This window comes from Heloderma suspectum, chromosome 13 (assembly GCF_057233095.1).
Source record: "Heloderma suspectum isolate Gila_16-S chromosome 13, 16-S_ref, whole genome shotgun sequence".
In the NCBI taxonomy this organism is placed as follows: Eukaryota; Metazoa; Chordata; class Lepidosauria; order Squamata; family Helodermatidae; genus Heloderma; species Heloderma suspectum.
Window position 1 is genome coordinate 25,560,352 of NC_139470.1, and position 23,933 is coordinate 25,584,284.

The 23,933-nt window shown below is 47.5% G+C and overlaps 1 protein-coding gene across 1 annotated transcript in view; it reads left to right on the forward strand.

The window, feature by feature from the left end:
* Nucleotides 1-4,237: 4,237 nt before the first annotated feature.
* Nucleotides 4,238-23,933, forward strand: part of TBC1D10A (TBC1 domain family member 10A) — a 48,675-nt gene continuing 28,979 nt past the window's right edge. The window contains exon 1 of the mRNA XM_084819227.1: nucleotides 4,238-4,645. Within this exon, the coding sequence (XP_084675353.1) occupies nucleotides 4,269-4,645 (377 nt within the window). The 5' untranslated portion in view covers nucleotides 4,238-4,268. The remainder of the gene's footprint in view (nucleotides 4,646-23,933) is intronic.

Consider the following 23,933-nt stretch of genomic DNA (forward strand, 5'->3'; position numbering starts at 1 on the left):
GTGTGTGTGAGAGAGAAAGAGGTAGAGAGATGGAGAAAAAAAATTGAAAGTGCAGTTTGGAGACAGAGGGTACTTCCAGGAGGGTTCCTAGTGCTAACCATTAAAGGCACTGGGCAGCTATTCTGTCTATTCTTCCGTAATAGATTTTTCATGGAAAGAAAAAAGATGAAACAGTGGGAAAACACGGGAGGGTTCTGAATGGAAGACAGTGATGTTTGGGAACAGGCACACCCCAAATAAAATTCAGTGAATGAGGCAGGGCGATGGCATGATAAAAGTGTCTGGAAACACCAGATTTGGAGAAAGAAGCAGAGAATGAGCTTTGAGCTTTGGTAAGCTGAAAGCACCTGGGGATGCAGAGGCACCTCTCTCTGGAGATCTGATACAAGGACAATGGATTTGGATGTCTGTTGGAGCGTCCGCCTATACCCAACTTGTTTATTTGTAAAAATCCCCCCCCCCCATTACAGAAATGCCATGAGGCTCCATTTATCTCTTCATCCAGAGAATATCAAACCTGGTTAAGCACTGCAACACCTGTAAACTTCTCACTGCTCAGGGAAATTCGACACGCGTAACAATATATTCAAAGCTCTCTGGCCCCTGGAGCTCCAGCTGGTCAGAAGGGGGCAGCAGTTCCCAGCATGTCTTTTGAAAAGTTGGATGGCCTCTTTCCCCCAAGAAGGATGGGGAGAGGAGCATGTAGGGGAAAAGCTTCTCCTACAGAATTTCTGCTTATCATCCAGTTGGCACATTTATTTATTTGTTTGATTGATATCCTGCATGTCCACCAAAAATGGCACTCAAGGTGGCTAACAGTAATAAAATACAGATTGAAAAACAAATGCTTAATTAAAATAAAACAAAAACAAATTTAAAACTCAACAATAAATGAAATAAATAGGACCTGGCCAATTAAAACCACCTTCAGCAGTAGACCAGTTTACATGCCACAGATCTGCCTGAATAAAAGCATATTTGCCTGCTGGCAAAAGAACAGCAAAGAGGGAGCCAACTTTATTATTATTATTATTATTATTATTATTATTATTATTATTATTATTTACATTTCTATACCACCCCATAGCCGATGCCAGTGTAGTGTAGTGGTGAGAGTGACGGACTGGGAGCCGGGAGATCCGGGTTCTAGTCCCCACTTGGCCATGGAAGCTCACTGGGTGACTTTGGGCCAGTCACAGACTCTCAGCCCAACCTACCTCACAGGGTTGTTGTTGTGAGGATACAACGGTGAGGAGGAGGATAATGTAAGCCGCCTTGAGTTCCTTGCTGGAGGGAGAAAGGCGGGGTATAAATGCAATAAATAAATAAATGCTTTCTGGGTGGTTTACAAAGGTTAAAACATTAAAAGTACAATATGCAAAATTTAAAATATAAAAAACACACAGACAGTATACACAAAAACAACATATATCTAAAAACAACTTTGAGCAATCAGCCAAACCATAAAACTTAGCCTCCCTTGGCAGGGAATTTCAGAGCCTGAATGTGGCCATGAAGAAGGCCCTGTCTTATGTCCCCCCAAATGGGTCTCTGATGGCAGCAGGACTGAGAGAAGGGCCTTCCCTTAAGATCTTAAAACCCAGGCAGGCTTGTATGGGAGAAGGCGGGCTTTCAGGTAGCCTGGTCCCAACCCTTATAGGACTTTATAGGTCATAACCAGCACTTTGAATTGTGCCCAGAAGCAGACCTATTGAAGCTGTTGTAACAAGGGAGTCATGTGCTCCCTGTAACCAGCCCTGATCAACAGTCCGGCTGCAGCATTCTGAAGTTCCCAAACACTTTTCAAAGGCAGTCACACATAGAGCGCATAGAGTAGTCCAAACAAGAGGCAACGAAGGCATGCATGAACTGTGGCCACATCACACATCTCTAAGAACAGATGCACTTGCCTCAGCTGCGCAAATGCACTCCTGGCCACTGCCAAAACCTGAGCATCTAGAGTCAGGGCTGACTCCAGGAATATGTCCAAGGTACAAACCTGAGTTATAAGGGGGAATATAACCCCACCCAGCACAAGCCGAATCCCTGTTCTCTGATCTGCCTTTTAACTAACCAGAAGCACCTCTATCTTGTCTGGATTAAGTATCTGTGTGTTTGCCCTCATCCAGTCTACTATACACATCAGAAACTGATTTAGAACTAGAGCAGCTTACTTGGATTTAGTTGGAAAAGAGAGGTAGAGCTGGGTGTCGGCAGCATGCTAGTGCCACCAACCCTGCCAAAACTCTGGACAATCTGTCCTCACGATTTCTCTCTCACTCTTTCACACACACACACACACACACACACACACACATTTGCAGGGGGACAAGATGGAATCCTGAGGGATGCCACTGGGGGTGCCTAAAAGCAAAACAAGAAAAGCTGGCAGCCCTAACGACATACATGATTATTATAGTATAATAATTGTAGCCTTCTGTTTACAAATTCAAGGGTTAAGTGTAGCGCAAATATAGACTGCTTTAGTTGTTCAGATAGTTTAATAGATGGGTTATAAGCCACTTCATCGGATGTTGTAAGTGGAACTGGAGGATTTGAGTCTGAAAAGACAGTTAAACAAGGAGATCTGCAGGAAGCATTCCATTATCTTAAAGTAACCGTTACAAACTATAAGGTGCACTGAGGGTGCAACCCTATGCATGTTTAGACAGGAAAAAAAGTCTTGCAACTCCCAGCATTTCCCAGCCAGCTGGGGAATGCTTTTTGTCAGGAGTTGTCGGGCTTTTTTTCTGCCTAAACATGGATAGGATTGCACCTTAAGAGTCTTTATAATGTGCATAGAAATCATGCACCTTATTGACTCCCTGATTAACACGAACTTCTTTATTAGATCCTGTTCTACAATCTCACATTCCAAGCAAGCCTGATTTTCAGTTTCTTTAGAACTGCCACCCGTAGGTCCGCCACCCAGAGACGCTAAAGTGTTCACTGATAGATTTATTGATGTTCTTATGCTTGATGTCTGATTTGTGTCCATTTTCAGACTCAAAACCTCCAGTTCCACTTACAGCATCTGATGAAGTGGGTTGTAGCCCGTGAAAGCTCATGCTCATTTATTAAGCTATCTAAGGGCACAATCCTACAATTGTTTAGAGCACAATCTTATGCATGCTTAGACAGACAAAAGTCCTGCAACTCCCAGCATTCCACAGCCAGCATGCTGGGAGTTGTAGGACTTTCGTCTGTCTAAACATGCATAAGATTGTGCTCTAAACAACTAAAATAGCCTATATTTGTGCTACGCTTAACCCTTGAATACATAAATTAGGGTTATTATAGCAGAAGGTCTCTAGCTAGCTTGAGCTGGGAGGAAAACGAAGTGCCATTTGGCTAGATTATGCAGAGGTCCCATTCATTGTAATGTGCCTTGCGCAGTAGAATTTCCCATATCAGTTCGCGGGAGGGCCGTTTGAATCCCCCGTGCATCTCATCCTCCCCCCCACCCGCACCCAAACACGGGCAGCTCTACTAAGACGCCACACATTTTCAAATTTTTAATTTGCAAACGTAACAATAGCAAACAACAAGAAAAGGGGGCGGGGGGCCGCACAAGAAAAGAAAAAAAGAAGAAAAAAGGAAGAACATATCATAAAACATATCCCTGCAACATCATCATCACATCCCCCTTTGAAAGAAGAGGGAAAAAGCAGGGTCTGACATTTTTATTTGAAATGTACAAGTTAATGGAAGCAGCCTATGTATCTAAATAAATAAATAAGTAAATAAATATCCACACGAAATTGGCAGCTGTAGGAGATAAGTTCAAATGCAATGAATAAATGCCGCTTCATCTGAACTGCAGGTGTTCTGGAGCTGTAGCGCTGGAAAATCTCCTCCTCCTCCCCCTATTGCAAAATAAGCGACCCGCCTCCAAAGTTTGTCAGCTGGGGAGGAATTGAAACTGAATTGAAGGCGCCCCAAAGGGGAGTTTGTGGGAGGGGGCGGGAGGAGGAGGAGGAGGAATAGGAATGCGTGATTGGCCGAGCGCGCCGGCAGGTGAAGGAGAAGGCGGGCGCGCGGCGCTGGATTGACGGCCCGCGCCGGCAGGTTAAGGAGAGGGCGGGCGCGCGGCGCTGGATTGACAGCCCGGGCGGCCAACGACGTTGCGGCCGCTCCGCTCGGCTCCCTTCCTCCCTCCAGGGCCCCGGCCGCTCCGGAGTCGGAGGCGAGGGCGGCGCGCGCCACTCCGGCGACGAGAGCCAATGGCCGCGGCGCAGGGGCGGGCCCCGGGGGCGGCGGCGCAGCCAATGGGCGTGGCGGAGGCGGCCTGGCCGGAGCGGCGCCTGAGGGGAGCCTTCGCGGGCGGCGATGGCGGCGGCGCCGCTTCCCTCGCGGGGCCGCCGGCGCCGCTGAGCGGGCCGGCCATGGCCAAGCGCCGCGGCGCGGGCGGCGGCGGCGGCGGCGGGGAAGGGCCGGCGGCCTCCGGCGGCGCCCGCGCCAACGGGATGGGCTCGGCGCCGCGCGCCCCGCTGGCCGAGGACGACGACGACGCGGCGGCGGCGGGCGAGGCGGACTCGCGGAGCTCGCTGGGCGGCGGCAGCCTCGGCAGCGACGGCGAGCGGCGCGTCGACAAGTTCGGCTTCCTGGTGGCTGACGGCGGCGACGCGGCCGGGCAGGGGGCGCCGTGAGTGACGGGCTCGGGCGGCGCTCTTGCTGCGCGCGGGGGCACGCTTGGTTTCGGGGGGGGCGCCTCGTTTCTGGGGGGAGGGCTGGCTTGTGGCCCGGGCAGGAGTGGCTGTAAGGTCTGTAACCCCGTGTCGGGGAGTGGGTGGGTGCTTTTACCATGGGCAGGGGCACTCTTGTTTTCGGGGGGGCTTGGGCCGCCTCGTTTCTGGGGGGAGGGCTGGCTTGTGGCCCCGGGCAGGAGTGGCTGTAAGGTCTGTAACTCTGTGTCGGGGAGTGGGTGGGTGCTTTTACCATGGGCAGGGGCACTCTTGGTTTCTGGGGGGGGCTTGGGCCGCCTCGTTTCTGGGGGGACTGGCTTGTGGCCCGGGCAGGAGTGGCTGCAAAGGTCTGTAACCCCGTGTCGGGGAGTGGGTGGGTGCTTTTACCATGGGCAGGGGCATGCTTGGTTTCTGTGGGGGGGGTTGGGCCACCTCGTTTCTGCGGGGCTGGGGGGTGGGCCCGGGCAGGAGTGGCTGTAAGCCTCTATAACCCCGTGTCGGAGAGTGGGTAGGTACTGTTGCCACGGGCAGGGGCACTCTTGGTTTCTGGCGGGGGGGGGGGAGGCTGCCCGATTTCTGGGAATGGTGGGCATGTGGGTCCAGGCAGGTGTGGCTGTAAGGCTCTGTAACACCAGCTCTGGGAGTGGGTACTCTTAGTATGGGTGGGTGTGCTCTTGCTTTGGGCACTTGGACCTCCGTGTGTCTGAGGGCGACAGCCCTAGGTGGAAGGGGTGGGTGAGGGATTGTCTTGGAAGGGAAGCAGCAAAAGGCTGCACATTTCTGCAAGCCCAGGTGTGAGGGCACTCTTACTATGGGCAGGGGCACTCTTCTGCATTTTATTTGGGGCCATTTTGTTTAAGCATGGCAGAAGGCATTGGCGTTGCAGTTGTGTTCTAGCCTGCCTGCCTGCCAGAAGCCCTGTTGCTTAACCTTTTCCACAGGGTGTGTGTAAAGGGATAGACACTCTTTGTATGCTCAGATGCACTCTCATTTCCTTACTTTGCATGCTCTCCTTACTGAGTCCTGACTCTGGAAAGGGATTTGGGGGGCTGAGCACTAAGCCCTGAAATAAAGAGGATGTGAATTTGGGATTCTGGGTTTCAGGCCCCTAAAACAGCTCCTTAATACTTTGTAATAATGAGCGTAGAAAGTAAAATTTTCTCCAGTTCAGCTGCAGTAGCATGATGTGAGGAGCTGCAGCTGGCAAACTTTTCTTCTTAAAGGCGTTAGGACCTTCTCGGGGCTTCAAAACATCTGAAGGGTAGAAGGAGGAGGCAGCAAGCCCAGTCTGGGGATATTTCTATCACAGACTCCAGAGGGACTGCGGTGACCAGGAAAAAACCCAATTTCTGATCCTGGATGAGATGAGAGTTGCAGTAGCTTGGTAGCTGGCAGTGTGGGAAATGTCCCTGTTCTGGAGCTAAGAGGGACTTTGACTGAAGGAAGCATAGTGAGGAGGGGGCCTTTAAGGACAATTGTAGGTTGGGGTGTGGATCTCGACTGTCAAATCCCCCCTTCTCTGGGGTACCTTGATCCCATTCTCTAGTGGGTGGGGGAGAGGGAGAGCAAGACACTATTGGCCTGCTGTGGGGTCTCTTGAAATCACAATGACCTCTTTCTTGAGATATTCTTGGCTTTGCGTGCTTTGGAGCAGTTACCCCTCTGGTAGGATGTTCTTAGTTCCTAGATATGCTCCTTGAATGGGAACCTCTGTGCCTGCCCTGGGACGTGTCCTCTGCTCTTTTACTTTGTTCCATCCTTTGGGCCTTCCTTAAGCAGTTTTCCAGTCAGGAGGCCTGGCAAGTCTGGTGCAAGGCCTAGAAGATAGATTCAAATACCTGCTAGAGTATGAAACTCACTGGCTGTTTGTCTTGGATAAGTATCTATCTCTCAGAAGCTAACCTACCCCACAGACAATTATTGCAAAGCACTTTGTATGCTGCATCACAGACATGACAACTGTGTTTTACTTTGTATTTCTTGGAATCTGTTCCCCATTTCCTCCCTTCCTAGTCTGAATTGGGGCAACGGATCCTGGAGGAAATGTTTCTCTAGCCTGGGTATCTTTTGGTAGTGAAGAACATGATGTCCTCTTACGCGGAAGTAGGGGAAGAGGGACAATCAACCTGTGATGCTCAGGGGTGGGCGAGTGTGCCTGGGAAATCATTAATACTCAGCTGACAAACGGGATGTGTATTGTGTTCTAACATAGATCAGATGAATGTATGTCTACCTGTCCAGCTGACAGCAGATCACTGGAGAGGTGGTGAGTTGCTAGAGTCCAGTGCCTGGCCCACCCCAGCCAATAACTTTGGAAACATGTATTTATTATGTTTCTTTACCAAAGCTGTCTGGGTGGTTCACAAGCATTGCCCATGAGATCCTGGAAAAAATTGTCTTGATCAAGAACTTTCCGACAGAGCAGTCTTTCTTTCAAGCCCCTCAACAATTAAAATACAATCTAGCCTTGTGACTAGATCCACAAATTACTAGCCCACTTGTCTATGCATATGGCTATTAGCAATTTGTGGCATATTGATGGCTTGAAGCTGGGTGTGGGTGAAGACTTCTCTCTTCCACTTCACAAACACTTCCCTGTTTGAACATGTGGAGCTGATTTTTACCACAGACAACCAAGTGAATAGCCTCTGTATCCAATGCTTGTGAGTTCTGACCTTGCTGTGGAGGGGAGAGAAATGTTGTTGTGCATCTTCCCCTTCCTCCTAGGATGGGAGAACTGCTTATTTTAACTACAGGCCCTAAACTGGGGTGGGGAACCTGTGGTCCTCCAGATGTTGTTGGATTTCATTTCTCATCAGCCCCACCAGCCAACTTGGCCCATGGCCAGGGGTATTAGGAGTTGTAGTCCAGCAAAATCTGGAAGGCCACAGTTCTGTAGCCCTGCCCTAAACCACTGGTGAGCTGTGAGTTATATATGGATGCAAATAGACCTCAAGTGGATTGGGGGTGCTTCCAGACAGAGGGCACCTAGTGCTACTGATCAGCAGGCATGGCTTTTCTGTGTTAAGGAAAAAAAATCAGAAGTGGTGTGAGAACACAAGAGAGTTAAGAGTCGAAGATGACGTCTAACCCCCTTCCCGCTAAACTTCTGTGAATGAAACAGGGACAACAGCAGCATCAAAGCTTTGTACGAAAGCATCCCCCCTCAGCGGTCATGCAACTGGTTTCTTTTTCATTTTTTTAAAATGCCACTTTTCAGGGGAGAAGCAGATTTGAGATGAGAAAATAGCTGTGTTCCAGTGTGGGATGAAGAATCTAATAAAAGACTGCTGTTGGACTCATCCACATCAGTAGACAGTGTGAAAGTTCTAGCTAGGGAATTAGTGGAAGAACAGAGGAAGAGAAGAATAAAGATGTGAAATTAAATGTGAATCCCATGTTGAAGGCTGAGATGAAAAGTAGGTCTTGACTCTAAAGGAGTCCCCTCAACCCTACAAAAACCTTACTTGTGTCCATTTCACTTTTGCTATCCAAATGGGGAAGTGAAATTAACAAATTATTCACAGCCCTGGGAGGGAGGGAGGGGACAGCCTTCAGACAAACAGAATGCTAGTGGGTGGATTAAAAATAACAAGAGCTTCACAAAATGGGTGAGGCACTGCCTGGGGGAGAGAGCGGGTAGCCTTGCTGCTTAAATACACAGTGCTTGTTGTTTTAATAAGTTTAGATTAGCATTTCTATATTGTGGCTATTCATGTGAGGGAGCACAGACCCTGCAAAATACAGGACTAGGTTCAGAATCTGATGAACATGTAGACATTAAGGGTGGGGTCAGAAAGGAGAAAATGTGATGTTCATCTCTCCTTTCCTGAGCCCTCACTAGTGGCCTATTGGATATTAAAAGGTGCTTGCACTGTCCATGCTGTGCCTCCTGGTGTTCCACAGAAGAGTCTCAGTGGATGTGAGCTAGAGAGAGGTTTGTATTTTCCTAGCAACGAAAAACTCTGGTGCTACCTTCCTTGATGAAAGACATCAGGATGCTTATTTTCAGTTGGAAGATACCTATTTGTGTCAGCATGACATCCAGATTTAGCTCTGAAATACAGCATTCAGGACTTTAAAAGCATAGTTGCCAAAGCATAGAAAAGAGCAAGAAAATGGTTTTGTGTCTCAGTGTGTTTCATATTTCATACCCTTTCTGCACTGGGGACCCCTTTGCATCTGGCTAAGGAATCACTGTGTGTTCTGGAGGATCCAGGGGTGCATTGTAAAGAGTTCATTCAGTTTACGCAGAGCATGAGTAGTTCTGACTCCAGAAATTTGGGGTAACTTGGGCAAGGTACCCTCAGTGCCCCTCTTTATAGGATTTGCAAGATAATAAATAAATGTGCAAAGTGAGAATTCTTACCTGACCTCAGGCTTCCTTAGGTGTTCCATCCAGAAGAAGAGTGGGGGAGCTATTCAGGTGGTGGGCCAAGGCGGGGTATAAATGCAATAAATAAATGAATAAATACCCCGAGGATCACATCAGACTTGTTGGGTTTTGTCATGGACTGAGGGGGTAACTTGGAATGTGCTCCATGAGCTGGAGGTCAGTTTCCCTAGGAACATTGTTTGCAAGGGACTGTTTATGAGGCCTTGTTGACTTAATGCAGTTGCTCCAAGTATTGGGAATAAATCTGGTGTACATAGGAAGAAAATAATATGCTGAGTCTGTTAAATAGGCTCCATTGAAAGGTCTGAGAATAGTGTTGCTGCCATTTTGCACAAGAGGAGTTGGAGAGATGGTATTTCTGATTGAATTCATGGAGGCTAGGAGTTAATATTTGGCACCTGCAGATAGCAAACTGTTGAGATTTAGGCTTAGAGGGCTGTTGGTGGTGTGGAGGGTGTAGACAGAGTGAGCATAGCTATCTGTGGAAGGCCTTTTCAGACCAAGAGAGCTTGTAACATGCAGGACGAGTATCTAGAATATGTAGCAGAGGAGATAAGTGCGAGCCAAGGAGAAAGTAAGCAACCACTTGTCTAGCCTGTTGGTTCCAGGGTTGCTCCCTCTTGCTGCTTTGCCATATGAATGAGGGCAGGAGTCTCCCTTGCTGACAGGCTATGTTGTTGCAGAAAGACTACCCAAACAAGTTTGCAACAAGGAAAGGAGACTTGGGAAACTCATCCTTGTTGTCTTTGCAGCTCTAAGCCATAAAGCAGTGCACTGAGTCTCAAACTGGATATTGTTGGGGCACACCATGTTGGATTTATCCACCACTCTCTGTCTCTTGGAGCAGGGAGGTTCCATGCAATGTTGATTCCTTCCCCTGCCAATGTATGAGCACTGACATTGCCCTGAGGGAAGGGATTAGGATGCGTCCAGATTATCTGATGCAGTCAGCACTACTGCTGACAGGCAAAGAAGAATCCCAGAAGCATTGTCATTGCTGAGAGAGTCTCTCTCCATCCCTGAGCCCTGACTGACTGGGGAAAGAGGAAGGAAGGCAGGAGACATGGAGGCAGTGTCAACTGGGCAATGGCAAGATAGCAAGAAGGATGCCAGCCCATGTTCTGGGAAGTGATCAGGAAAGCCAGTATGGATCCTCTTGAGCATGTAAAGGGTGCCTCTAATTTCAGTGCAGAAGAAAGTGCCCCTGGGAGATTAAAAGCCTAGGAAATATTAAAATAAGGAAATATATTTTTAGTCACAGGATGTGTGTCTGAGGATCTTTCACTCCTAACATTTGTCTAAAAGTCAGTCCTAAACCTCAAATAATGCAATCACAATTTGCATTTCAGAGCTGCCATTATGTTCTGCCTTATTCTGGCAGCTGAGGGTGGGGTTAAAGTTCCATTCAAAAGGCACAAAAGAAAATGCTGTGCAGATGTTGCCTTCCATCTTACCCTTGGCCTCTGGTAACTTCTGAAATGCTTTTGAAGCATTTATCATGTGGCCCAGGTGGTCAGAGTCTCTCTTCACAGCTGCGAGGGCTAGAAGAAGTCAGCTTACTTTCATGATTCTGTGGCAGTTATTGGAGTTTAATTAGAGACTGTGTTTTTTCTCTCTCTGTGGCAGTCTTTCATCTCTCAACATTCCTAGGCTACTGGCATAACAATTACAAGTGAAATTGCCAACTTGGTAAAAAGAGCGACTGAGATTTGAGCTGTCTCAGCCTTGTGAATGATTCCACAAATGTTACTGATTTGCAACTGTGATTGGCTTACAAATGTTTAATAAGCTCTCTTTTGACCCACACGTACTGGTGTAAGTTCCTTGTTACCCTGAAAGGAAACAGAATAAAACCCAGCAACCAGCTCTCTTCCACATAAGCTCATTTGTCTGGTGACCAGCTCTTACTGCCTCAGGTGAGCAGGCAAGTGGCTGTTGACAAACCTGAGCTCCTTGGTAGCACTGTCTTCAATTAATCCCTGTTTCATGTTCTGGCCTGTGGCTACACAATACTGAGAGGACATGCACTTCACATGTGCCCAGAGGGATACTTGACTAGTGCTCCATTCTGAAGCTTGAGCCCTGGCAATGAAAAGAGGGTCAGCAACTGAAATTTAGTTCCAATTGAAATCCTGAAGGCTGTGTGATTATTTTCCTAACCAAATCCATATCCAAGGTGGTGTGTGGCATGATTGTGCAAGAGTTTCCTAGATCTCAGCTTCCCAAAAATCTCACCTCCCATTTAATAATGAGTCCAAGTTTCTGTGTATTATGACTGCAAATATATGCCTTAAAATGTGTCTGGAAATACTGGGTGAAATCACAAAAGTCGCAGGAGCTTCCCCAAGTCAGATCTTCCTTTTAAACTAATAGCTAAATGTGTTCCTTTTTATATGGCCATGGATGGCTAGAAGACGCATGCTTAAAAGAACATTGATGGCTGGTGGCTATTACCTATTGAGCACATAGTCAAGATTTTCAGTGGTGCCTCTTCCACAGCAAGCAGAATTGCAAACAAGACATTGCCCATTAGCTTAATTTGCATAACTTACACAAATGGCAACAGATCCTTGTTGTTGCACAGTTTTGGCCACTGTGAATCAAAGCTTCCTATATATTTATATTTTAAAAGCATAGAATCCACAATCTGTAACATCCTGTCTGTGTGCCGGAAGGGGTTCAATGCTTGTTCCAGATGACTGGTTCTGCTGCACTTCAAATATTGTTTTGGTCCAAAGAATCTTGTTGCCAGGAAAGATAGTGACAAAGGGACTAGAGAGCAAGAAAAACAAAAGATTAGGGAAGAACAGATGCAGTTGTGACAGAAACCAAATGCATCCTGCTTGGATAGGTGCCTGGGGAAAGTTGTGGAAGACCTCAGCAGCTGGAAGTTTGAACAGGAGAATGAATTAAGAACTTTTGAGAGGTACATTGAAAGTATTCTTAATGCATGTCTCTTTGGCATTTTTCCATGAAAAATGCCAGTGAACTCATCTGTAACCCGGATGTATGCTTGGGGGAGGGGACAATCAATGTTCTTTGCTAGGCTGTTTGCTATATATTTCGTAAATTAAGCGATACTTTTGCAATACTTGGAGACCCAAGTGGACTACACACAGCAAACCTCCTTTCATTGAGCTGTCCTCCTTCCTTGACAGGGAGGAGCGGTTGAGTACCCAGTGTTGGCCTTTAGTTTTTCTCCCCACTCCTCTTGCATGCATTTCTTACCTTTGCTGGCTATATTCCAACTTCCAAACAGTGTTTCTCCAGTCCCCACCCAAGCAAGCATTGTGTGCTCAGTAGCTAATAGCCACCAGCTATCAATGCTCTCTTAAGCATGTATCTTCTATCAATCAGTGCCCATTTAAAGGACTTTCTTGAGCTCTTCATTATCTTTTTAAAAAGCGTAGAGAAAATGTCTTTGTCTCACAGTGAGTGGCATTTATAAAATGAAAACTGGTCAAACTTTAAAATTAGGTCAAAACAAGGCCTCTCTCATTCCACATTAAAATGTCATCTGGCTCTTTAAATAATGCTGAACAGGGCTGGGGGTAGAACTAGGGTATTGGTGCAAAGGTGAGCACAGACACTCTCGGTGGTAAAGCTGGGAACACAACTCTGATTTCCAACCATGATCTGTCATCCAATGAAGTAAGCTGTGTAACTGGTCTTTTTTTTTAAATCAATTTTCTTTTATACTGCTAGTCTGACAGCTCAAAAAGTAGAATAAAGATCAGTATGTAAAACCAAGCTATAAAGCATTGTAGTAAAGCCAGGACATAATTAGTGGGACATCAAGGCATTAATATCTGTTTCTCCTGCCCCACCCCCCGTGCAAAATCTTAGGCCATGAGAAATGGCGGGGGGGGGGGGAGTTAAGGGAAGCATGGGCCTAGGAAAGCAGGAGCCTGAGAAGGTGGGGCCAATAGGACATGAGGAGTGCAAGGGTAAGTTGTCAGAATGAGGACGATGGGCAAAGGCTTGAATTGGAGGTTGTAGCAAAGTTTGAGCTTAACTTAGGGAGCAATCCTATGGGGATGGCCGTAAGCCTCTGAACTTGGGAATACAACTATCCAAAGCAGAGCAGGAAGCACAGCGGAGGTGAGCTTCGCCTCCACATCCCTCCTGTTCTGTAATTTTGCCAGATGGGCATTTTCGCCCATCTAGATGAGGCATCGAGGCGGGGAGGAGGCTGGGGATATGGTTTAAGCCCTCCCTGCCCACCGGCACGCTCCCTTTCTCTTCCCTCTGAGGTCGCCTTTGTGACCTGAGAGAGGCAGCTGTGCTGGGGGGAAGGGGAGCTCGGACTCCTGAGTCTAAGGTCAGAGTGCTGACTCTGACCTTGGATCCAGGAATCTGAGCTATCCTATGGCCCTCCAGACTCTGTCTAGGGCCCACAGGATTGCTCTCTTAGGAAGAGACGCTGACAACTGAAAAGGCTGACAAAGGAAGATGTGCCTTGGCTTATGGAAAAAGGCTAGGGTAATTGTATTCTTAGATCTCAGCATCCTGTTCTGAGGTGCCAGTTATCAAGCTTATCAGTGCCCCCCCAAAAAAAATCTGGTACTCTCTAGATGTGTTGGATTACAGTTTCCATAATTCCCTGCCGTCAGGCCAATGGCACCAGGTTGGGGAAGGCTGGTGTAAATGGTTACGATTCTAGAGACTAATTACTGCTTGACCTTTGGGTTAAGGAAAGTGATTTAGGCCTCGAACGGTCTCTGGTTCATATGTTGGAGAAGCCCTGTTGATAGGGTGGCCATACCTGTTAAGCCTCGCGAAGGCTAAGGGGAAAGCAAAGCTTGTGTAGTACTAGTACCTCGTGCTTTGCACATGGAAGGTCTCGAGGTGCAGTTTCCAGTTAAAACAGTCTACCTGAGCTACCGCCTGAGTAAGAGTAGACAGTGGCCCTGTTTAGAGATAATGCGGGGAAGGGTAGTTAGGCTAACCATGGTGCATGGTGGTTACCACTAACCATGCTGCATGCTCCCACCACCAGAACAACAGCCTGCAGCGTGGTTAGCCTAAACACTCCCTAACTACCTTCAGTCCAACAAAACACTGCAGGCCTCCGGACGGGCTGCCACACATCCCAGCGGCCTCAGCGGAGCAAGCAGCCACAGGTGTTCATCTTGGGGCTTGGTGCCGCAGCAGCCACAGGCAGCCATCTTGGGTGGGGATGTTTTCCCTTATTGCAGCAGACACAGGTGCTTGTGCCTGGGAGTGTGAGGCACTCAAGGTTGCTGTGCTGATAACAGCGGTGTGGGATCAAAAGCATCTTTGTTCCCCACACACTTCTCCAATTGCCTAGTATGGGTGGGGATGGAGATGTACTGTGGGCAGGGACGGAAAGCGAGGAGGCTGGCTCTTGGCTGCCATGTTGTGTGTTGCTAGGCAGATTTCAACCATGGAGATCTCATGTGGTGGCGGGAGTGGCAGGGCCATTTTTGGCTGCTCTTGCCGCGGAGCTCTGTGGCAGTGCTCGGATAACCACGGGAGCCTGTCAGACATCATGCCAGGCCACCGTTAGGGCTGCTAACCCTGCTGCAGAGTGTGGTTAGTGAGCATGGTTAAACTGTGATTATGTAGCCACCATGGTTAGGAAAAATGCTTTACACACAGCATGCTAAGCCACCATAGTTAGCACAAAACACTTAACCATCATGGCTTAACGTTATGTCTGAACAGGGCCAATGTGGAGCTGGATGAGCCAAAATTCAGATTTGGAATAAGGTGACATCAGATGTTCACGAGGCTGAAACACCTCTCATATTCTTTCAATTCATGGTTATTTATGTATGTTGGCCAACCATTTGTTGGCATGTATGTGTGTTTTTTTCCTCTTCTGGAAAGGGATATGAGAGAGTGAACAAGGCTATGATGTCTTGTTTGCTTCTGCATAGGACTGGGTATCTTATAATTCGATGTTTCGTTGATTAGACTTTGAAAGACTTCATTTCTTAGAACAATATCAAAGAGGCCTTGATCTTCTTGATAATTTGGCTTTTGTAATTGCCATAGGTTTATCTTTTTAAATAACATTTATATTTTACCTCTCCTCCGAGGAGTTCAAGGCAGCATACAAGGTCCTCCCCCTGCCCCCATTTTATCCTTACAACAACTTTGTAAAAGGTAGATTAGGCCGAGAGTTGGTGACTGACCCAAGGTCACCCATTGAGCTTCATGGCTGAATGCGGATTTCAACCAGATCTTCCCAGTCATAGTCCAAGAGGTAAATTATAGCATCCCTATAATATTTGGGACTTGACCATTTTTTCTCTTTGACTCCTACTCTGGAATGCCAGCATGGGCTTTGTTGCAACACTTAAAAAATAACGGAATCAAGCACTGCAGCTGTGAAAAGCAAAGTCCATTTTAAATGTGGCAGTCGGCCAGCTTGCAAAGTAAAAAAGCTTGAAGTTTTTTTCACATTTTCTGCGATGGCTGTGGTTGAGAGTGATTGGCTAGTAGGAACTGGATTATTAGGCTACTGGCCAAGAGTGCTCTAGACTTTGTAGTGCTGTTGTCCAAGAATAGGCAGTGGCCTTCCTGGGCCACTCAGAGGCCTTCAGCCAAAGACTCGCCTGACTTCAAATGTGATTTCTCACCTCTTAAGCTGACTATGTAGAACTTTCCTCTCTCCCCCGCCCCCCACACTTTTCCTTCTCTTACTCGTTGCTCTAGCCTTCTCCCTTTGCCTTCATTCTGACCATTTCTTTTCACAGCCTTCCTTTCCTACACTGTCTCTCAGGCTTCTGCTTTTCTTGGCCTGCACTGCTTCTACATCTCCTTTCCTTGCCCTTTCTGCATCCCCACTTCACTATGGTAAGAGCAGGACAGCCAGACCTCCTTAGAACAGAAAAGCTGAACCAATGGCTGCTAGAGACTGTGCTGCCTGCATTGCCTTTCTGTTGCATCAAGGCAGCTCTGCCAATCACTGCTTCACCACAAAATTGTGCAGATCTTGTAAAGCTTGACCAATTAGCAAAATTTAACTTTGGTTGTTAGATTTTGCATTACCTTCATGTACAATTCTGTTTTTTAAGTACACACAGCCTGGGTATATACCTTTCCTGATGAGTTTAGCTAGCTAGCTAGTTCCAGGTGGACCGTACCTTGATTTCTGCCCACATAGGTGTGCGCAAAAGATGTTCAAGAGAACTTGAAGAAATCAAGCTCTTACCCCTGAATAACCTCTACAGAAGTCCTTGGACAGATTTTGTCTTTATTCATTGGTGTTTGATGGCACAGTGAAAATTGAGCTGGCCCATCCCATCAGCAAAAGCTGGGGCTGCGCATATGGTTTCAGCTGAGTCTTGAAAACTGGGAAAATCCATTGCCGTCGCTCCTTGGCACTTCCCACCATCTGGAACGGGCATTTGGCCAGGAGAATGATAGTCACCAGCCAAGCAAAGAGGAATAGAATGGGGATCTCCTGGTTTAGGTGAGGAATGAATCTGCTGATGCATCTGCAACAGCTGTCAGAAGCTCCAGGATCTTGCTGTTCCATTTCCGGCAAGTGCTGCCAACTTTGGGCTATTGCAGAAGTGGTTTTCTATCCTAGTGTAGGATTTCTGTGCATTGCTGTGCACTTGGCTTGAGTATAGTTGGGGAAGCAGCTTTTATCTGCCTCCTGCCAGTGTCTCCCTCCTGTAGGAGGAACAGCAAGTTGCTGGGAGCGTCTGTAGCTGTTTGAAGCATGTGTGCATGGCTGGCCCTACCATGAAGCAGGCAGATGCAAGCACGTCAAGTGGCAGAATATGGGAAGAGTGGCAAATTGCACTGCTGTCCCTCTCCAAAGGGCCCGCCGCTTCTTGGTCCTGCTGGCCAACCATGCAGGTGGCTGGAAGAAGTGGCCACTCACTTGTGCGCCTCCCGCCTGCCCGCTGGCCATGCCCACCCACTTTTTTCAGCTCATGCACCCGCCTTGCCACTACTCCTGCTGTCAGCTGCTTCCATCTTGTGTGGCAATTGCGGAGTGCCTGCGATAAGTCCCTGAACTCTTGTGATACTTCAGCTGACCTAGGAGCCCTATGGCTGCTGCACAAGCTGGAAGCAGCTGATGGTAGGGAGTGGTGGTGAGGTAGGCGTGCGTATGCACGTGCCCCCAAAAGTGGGTGGGCGGGTGCAGCTGGGCTAGCTAGTTGCCAAGCGGATCGGGGGGGGGGGAGTGGGGCAGCGGTGGCAGGTACTCACTTCAGGCGGCAACGTGCCTTGGGCCAGAGGGGTGTGGAGGTGTGTGTGTGTGTGTGTGTGTCTGATTTTGGTGTTGCCTACAAATTCTGGTGGAAGTTGGTTTTTGGTGGTTCTTGGGAGCCCCCACCTTCCTTAAGACTACTTTCGTTGGTTGGTTGGTTGGTTTGGTTGGTTGGTTGGTTGGTTGGAAGTGGCTACTTGGTCCAGGCAAGGCTTGGGGCGTGGAGAGAGGTGGGCTCTGACTTGGCATTCTCAGTCCATCATGGCACCCATGTGTAGCCTGCACACATGGTTCATATTCACACACACTGATTCAGAATCACTTTGGAGAGACCCTGTGTGTTGTAGTGGCTAGAGCAGTCAGATTTAGACTAGAGAGACCTGGGTTCAAATCTCCACTCAGCCACAAAGGTTGCTGGTGTGCGTGTGTGCACTCTCTGCCTAGCCTTCTTTACAGAGTGGATGATTAAAAAGGAGGGAGTCTTGAGATTCTTGGAAGAAGGGTGGGATAAAAACTTAAATAAACTCCTTCACCCAGTAGAGTCTGCTTGGACATTACTCTTTCAACCCCTTCAAGACAGATTAGAAATGGTCTCCCCTGCTCTGTAAAGTGAAGCTAATGCCTGAATTGAATGGGGCAGCCTCCCCTAACTTGGTGCCCTCCAGATGGGTTGGACTACAACTTTCACCATCCCCAGCCAGCATGGCCATGGCCAAGATCTGGCTTCATATATCCCTTTATGGGAAAAACATGGGTAGCAGTTGTGCCTGGGAGATGCTTGCATGCCCTCGGTATTACAGCTTGTATTGGTACCACCTTCCTGGCCTTAAGCAAACATGGTGAGACCGATTTGTTTTTCCAGGCTTTTGGTTAATTTAGGCTGTGTGGAATGACATAACTAGTGCTGATTTTGGTCTTTCAAAAAATTGCTGCTGCAGTGTGTGGGTGTTCCAGAATGGTTTTAATGTGTGTTTTTGTTTCAAGCAGCCTCAAGCACATGGGGCAGTGAGGTGTAAAATATTTTAAATAAATGAATGATCCGCATGGCTGCTACTTTCCTTGGAGGCTTGCTAAAGCTGAAGCCTGAGCATCTTTTTGGAAGTGTGTTGTAAGGCTCCTCTATTTGGACTTGATTTTGAATGTAGCTGGGTTCTTTTTCTGGGGAGGGAGGGTCTCATGTCAATTTTCCATCAGAAGTCCAAGGGCCAGCAAATGGATGGATATCCAGCAGGTTTAACAGAAACTGAAGCCTGGGTTTTCAAGAGCTGTAAACCTCGAGACAGTTTTCAACTGGGAAGGAGTTTAGCAGGATGAAAGCTACCTTGTTTACAGCTTAGCTTCAGTTTCAGTTAGAGCTGCTGGATTTTCCAGGAATTCCTCCAAATTGCTGGCCCTTAAACTCTGAACTACTGATGGAAAGTTGTGTCCTGGACTTGTGAGGCCAGTCCCACCCTTTGCACAAAGAGCTGGCTGACTGCTAGAAATCTGTGGAATGCATTCTCCTGGCTTCCCCATTTATATATCCCGGTCTGGTTTGGCAGCATTGCTTGTTTCCAGACTTGTGTCTCCTTTTTTGGCAACAAGTTGTGCTGTGCAGGTTCTGTTAGATGCAGCCTCATTGCAAGAGGATGACTTATGAAGACACTGCTCTGTGTGCAACTTGGCTTGGCTTCCGGCTCCTAGAACTTCTGCCACATCCACAGATTTTTGGCTATCTGTTTTTGGCTGCCGCCCTGGCCCGGAACCGGTAATCAAGCCAGGAATGGGGCCAGTTTTGCTAGGCTGTGTGTCTCCAACTTAATGAGGAGTGTATTATTAAACCAACATATGTGAGCTTAAAGTTCTCAGGAAGGTTAGACAAGCACAGTTGAGTTACCTTGCTTGGAGACCAGGCAGTTGGCTTGTTGGTTTTGGTGACTGTGGAATGGCGTAGACATAACTGTTAAATGTTGGTTTCAAATCCAGGGTTAAGGGGCAAGCCTGGCTGGTGTTTACCATGGTTAAGGTTGATGCTGTTGTACCACTTAACCATGGTTGATGAGGTGGTTGAATCTACTCTCTGGAGAAGATACTACTATTGGCTCCAGATCTCTTCAGAGAGAGTTGGCATTATTTCTCAGCCTGCCACATACGACGAACAATGTACTGCAAGTGAAAGAGACGCGTGAGCCCAACAGATGGTGGTTAGCCCCAGCTTTTGATCCAGTATGATTATCTAGGGTAGGTGGGGTCGAGGAGAGAAAATGAGGAATGTATGGTTCCTTACCATCAAGAAAGTTAAAACTGACAAATCTTGACATGAGTAGTGGAGAAAGCCCTTTGCCCCTTGACATCCCATTTACCTTTATCACAAATCCACGGGAATGCTACTGTGGTGGATTACGGGATTAGCCGCCCCATTGGTGAAGATGGGGGATTAAATACCTCTTACTGCAATCACAGGCAACCCATGTCAGACTGTGTCCTTTTTCCAGTTGTTGTAATATCTTAAGTCAGTGGGCAACTGGTGGCCCTCCAGATGTTGTTGGACTGCAACTCCCATCAGCTCTAGCCAGCATGAGCATAGCCAATGGGGGAGGGATGATGGGGGTTTCAGTCCAACAAAGTTTGCAGGGTGATAAGTTGCCCACCCCTTCCTTAAGCATTTGAAGTACTTCATGCATTGTCAGTAATCCTTACTGCAGCTCCTTCATAAGGTAGATCGCTATTATTCCTGTATTGCAGTGGTGACTGTGTGTGCATTGAGGCTGAGAGAATGATGGCTTGACCGAAGCCAGTTGTTGACAGAGGCAAGAAGTGAAATGGTGACTTTGCTGCTTCTTGACTCTGTCTCATCGCCACTGCACTAGCTCTCCTTCTAGTGAGATGAGTGGTGGTTAAAGGCTATGTTAACTGGGTTAGCTGTAGGTCTACCACTACAGGCAAGGAGACGTGTTCTGGCAGCTGTTTTTGGTAGGGTTGGCATACTTTAACCTGAGAAATGTGCATAGACTCAGTCTTGCCACGTGCTGTTTATTTATTAAATGTTACATCCCGCCTTCCATGACAAATAGTGCTCAAGGTGGCTGATAACAGTAAAATACAAGATAAAATACATGATTAGAATTAAAACAGAAGCAAATCAATTAAAACGCATCAGTAGAAAAGAAATGAATGGCACCCATCAAACCTACTTCAGTGTCAGCTTAAAAGCCCAAGCATGTCTGAACAAGAACAGCTTTGCTTCCTGGCAGAGGGACAGCAAAGATGGAGCTAGCACCCTTGGCAGGGGGTTCCAGAGACTGGGAGCAGTCAGGGTTACTGTAATCTCATCGGAAGAGTGACAGCCAGAAAGCCACTGGAAAGATGTGCCTGCCGATTTCAGGATGCTTTGTGGAGTTCTGCATCACAGCCTTTTTCCATCCAACCCCAGTATGAAAACAAAAGGGACCTTGTCCAGCATCCCCTGAACTCCAGATGAGTTGTCTAGCCTGTTCATGGTGGCAGACAAAGACCTCTTCAGGCAGAATTGGGAGCCTCAAGCAGTTGATCCCATTCCGAACATGTAACTGTGGTCTTGGATTAAAGATTTCAGCCCCCCCCCCCCCCCCGGTATATATACTGGGCTTGACCCTTCAGCCTCAGCCAAGAGATTCAGAGGTAAATGCACTGAAACACTCGTTCAGTTTACTCTGAGAAGGCAGCTGATGTAGGCTCCGGAGCTTCATAGAATCACAGAATAGTAGGGTTGGAAGGGGCCTACAAGACCATCGAGTCCAACCCCCTGCTCAATGCAGGAACCCAAGTCAGAGCATCCTTGACAGATGGCTGTCCAGCCTCATCTTGAATGCCTCCAGTGTGGGAGAGCCCACCACCTCCCTAGGTCATGGGTTCCACTGTCGTATTGCTCTAACAGTCAGGAAGTTCCTCCTGATGTTCAGCTGGAATCTGGCTTCCTGTCACTTGAGCCCATGATTCCGTGTCCTGCATTCTGGGATGATGGAGAAGAGATCCTGGCCTTCCTCTCTGGGACAACCTTTCAAGGACTTGAAGAGCGCTATCCTATCTCCCCTCAGCCTTCTCAAGGCTAAACATGTCCAGTTCTTTCAGTCTCTCCTCATAGGGCTTTGTTTCCAGTCCCCTGATCACCTTTGTTGCCCTCCTCTGAACCCTCTCCAGCTTGTCCGCATCCTTCTTAAAGTGTGGTGCCCAGAACAGGACACAGTACTCCAGATGAGGCCTAACCAGTGCTGAGTAGAGGGGATCTAGTACTTCCCGGGGTTTGGAAGCTATGCTTCTATGAATGCAGCCCAAAATAGCATTTGCCTTTTTTGCAGCCACTTCACATTGTTGGCTCATATTCAGCTTGTGATCTACAGCAGTTCCAAGATCCTTCTCGCTTGTAGTGTTGAGCCACATATCCCCCATCTTGTAACTGTGCATTTGGTTTCTTTTTCCTAAGTGCAGAACTTGGCATTTATCCCTATTAAATGTCATTCTGTTTTCTGCACAGTGCTCCAGTCTATCAAGATCACTTTGAATTTTGTTTCTGTCTTCCAAGGTATTAGCTATCCCACACAATTTTGTGTCATCTGCAAATTTGATAACCTTTCCTGCACCACCTCCTCCAAGTCATTAATAAAAATATTGAAGAGCACTGGGCCCGGGACTGAGCCCTGTGGTACCCCACTCATTACCTCTCCCCAGTTTGAGAAGATCCCATTGATAAGCACTCTTTGAGTCCGATTCTGTAGCCAACTGTGGATCCACCTGATAGTTGCTTAATCTAGCCCACTTTGAGCTAGTTTGCTCATCAGGCTATCATGGGGCACTTTGTCGAGAGCTTTGCTGAAGTCGAGGTATATTATGTCCACAGCATTCCCACAGTCCACAAGGGAGGTTACCTGATCAAAAAATGAGATCAGATTAGTCTGGCAGGATTTGTTCTTGACAAATCCATGTTGGCTTTGAGTAATCACTGCATTGTTTTCAAGGTGCTTACAGACTGATTGCTTTATCATCTGCTCCAGAATTTTCCCAGGGGTTGATGTCAGACTGACTGTTCTGTAGTTCCCAGTTTCCTCCTTTTTGCCCTTTTTGAAGATAGGGACAACATTAGCCCTCCTCCAATCATCTGGCACTTCACCCGTCCTCCATGATTGCTCAAAGATAATAGACAGTAGTTCCGAGAGTTCTTCTGTCAGTTCCTAGGATGCAGTTCATCTGGCCCTGGAGATTTGAACTCATTCAAAGTAATTAGGTGTTCCTTGACCATATGCCTGTTGATCTCAAGCTGCAGTCCTGCCCCTTCAACCTGTACTTCGCCTTTGCCAGGGGGGCCATAAACCCTCTTTTGGGAGAAGACTGAGCCAAAGTAGGAATGGAACCCTTCTACCTTTTCCTTGTCATCTGTTACCATTTTGCCATCCTTATTTCATAGTTGAACCACCATTTCTTTCCCCTGTCTTTTACTATGTACATACCTGAAGAAAGCCTTTATGTTGCTTTTAGCATCCCTCTCTAACCTCAGCTCGTTCTCAGCTTTAGCCTTCCTGACTAGTCATTCACCTGGAGTATTTTTCTTTCCCTTTCTATCCCTCTTCTAACTACTGGAAGGGTGGATGAGAAAACTATCTGGGCCCCAAAGTTCTTGAGTTTACTTCCCAAAGCTGCAAAGTCTGACGTGATTTCTTCGTAGCTCTGCTTGGCGGTATCTTTTGTTCCCACATGGATGAGAAGAAAGGGATACCTGTCAGTGGGCTTTATGAGTGTAGGCAAACCTTCAGTCATGTCTCTAATCCATCCTCCTGGGAGGCAGCATACCTGGCGAGTCCATGGGTCTTCGCAACATACTTGGGTCTCGATCCCATGCAGCAAGGAGTCTCCCACTACTACTCCTGTTCTCTTCTTGTTGTTGTAGGCCTGGGTTTCATCGCCTCTGCTTGACTGACCTTCAGCCTCTTGCTCGCTCTCATGCAGGTTCCCCTGTAATTCTTCCTCTGCAGACTGTCCTCCAGTCTCATCCCCAAATACCTGGAAACAGTTCCATAGTTCCAGTGCTTCCACTGGTGTAGAGTGGCTTCTAGTTCTAGCCTGCTACTACTTGCTCAGAAGAAGGAGCTGGGAGAATCTGTAAACTGCCGTCCTGGACCTGTTACCCTCCAGATGTGTTGCACTAAACTCCCAGTGCATCTGGAGGGCACCAGGCTAGGGAAGGCTGCTTTAGAATCTTCCTAGAAACCTTGGGATATAGCACTTTAAGAGCTCACATTAAACCAGCCTTCCCCATCCTGGTGCCCTTCAGATGTTTTGGACTATAACTCCCAGCATTCCTGCCCATTGGCCATGTTGCCAGGGGCTTGTGGGAGTTAATAATAATAGTAATGTTTATTACATTTATTTAACACCTTTCTCGGAAAAAGGTCTCAAGGCATCTTAACAACAAGGATTGAAACATACAAAAGTTTAAACCAATTTAAAACAGCTAAAAACAATTAACAATAAAATACCAGAACCTCATAAAACAACTAAATTAAAAAGCCCCATCCTGTGCCATCAGATGCATGAGAGTAGTGGAAAGTCTTAATCCAACACCAAAAAGATGACAATATTGGAGCCAGCCAGACCTCACTGGGGAGAGGTCTGCATTCCATAATCGGGGACGGGGGAAGAGGTG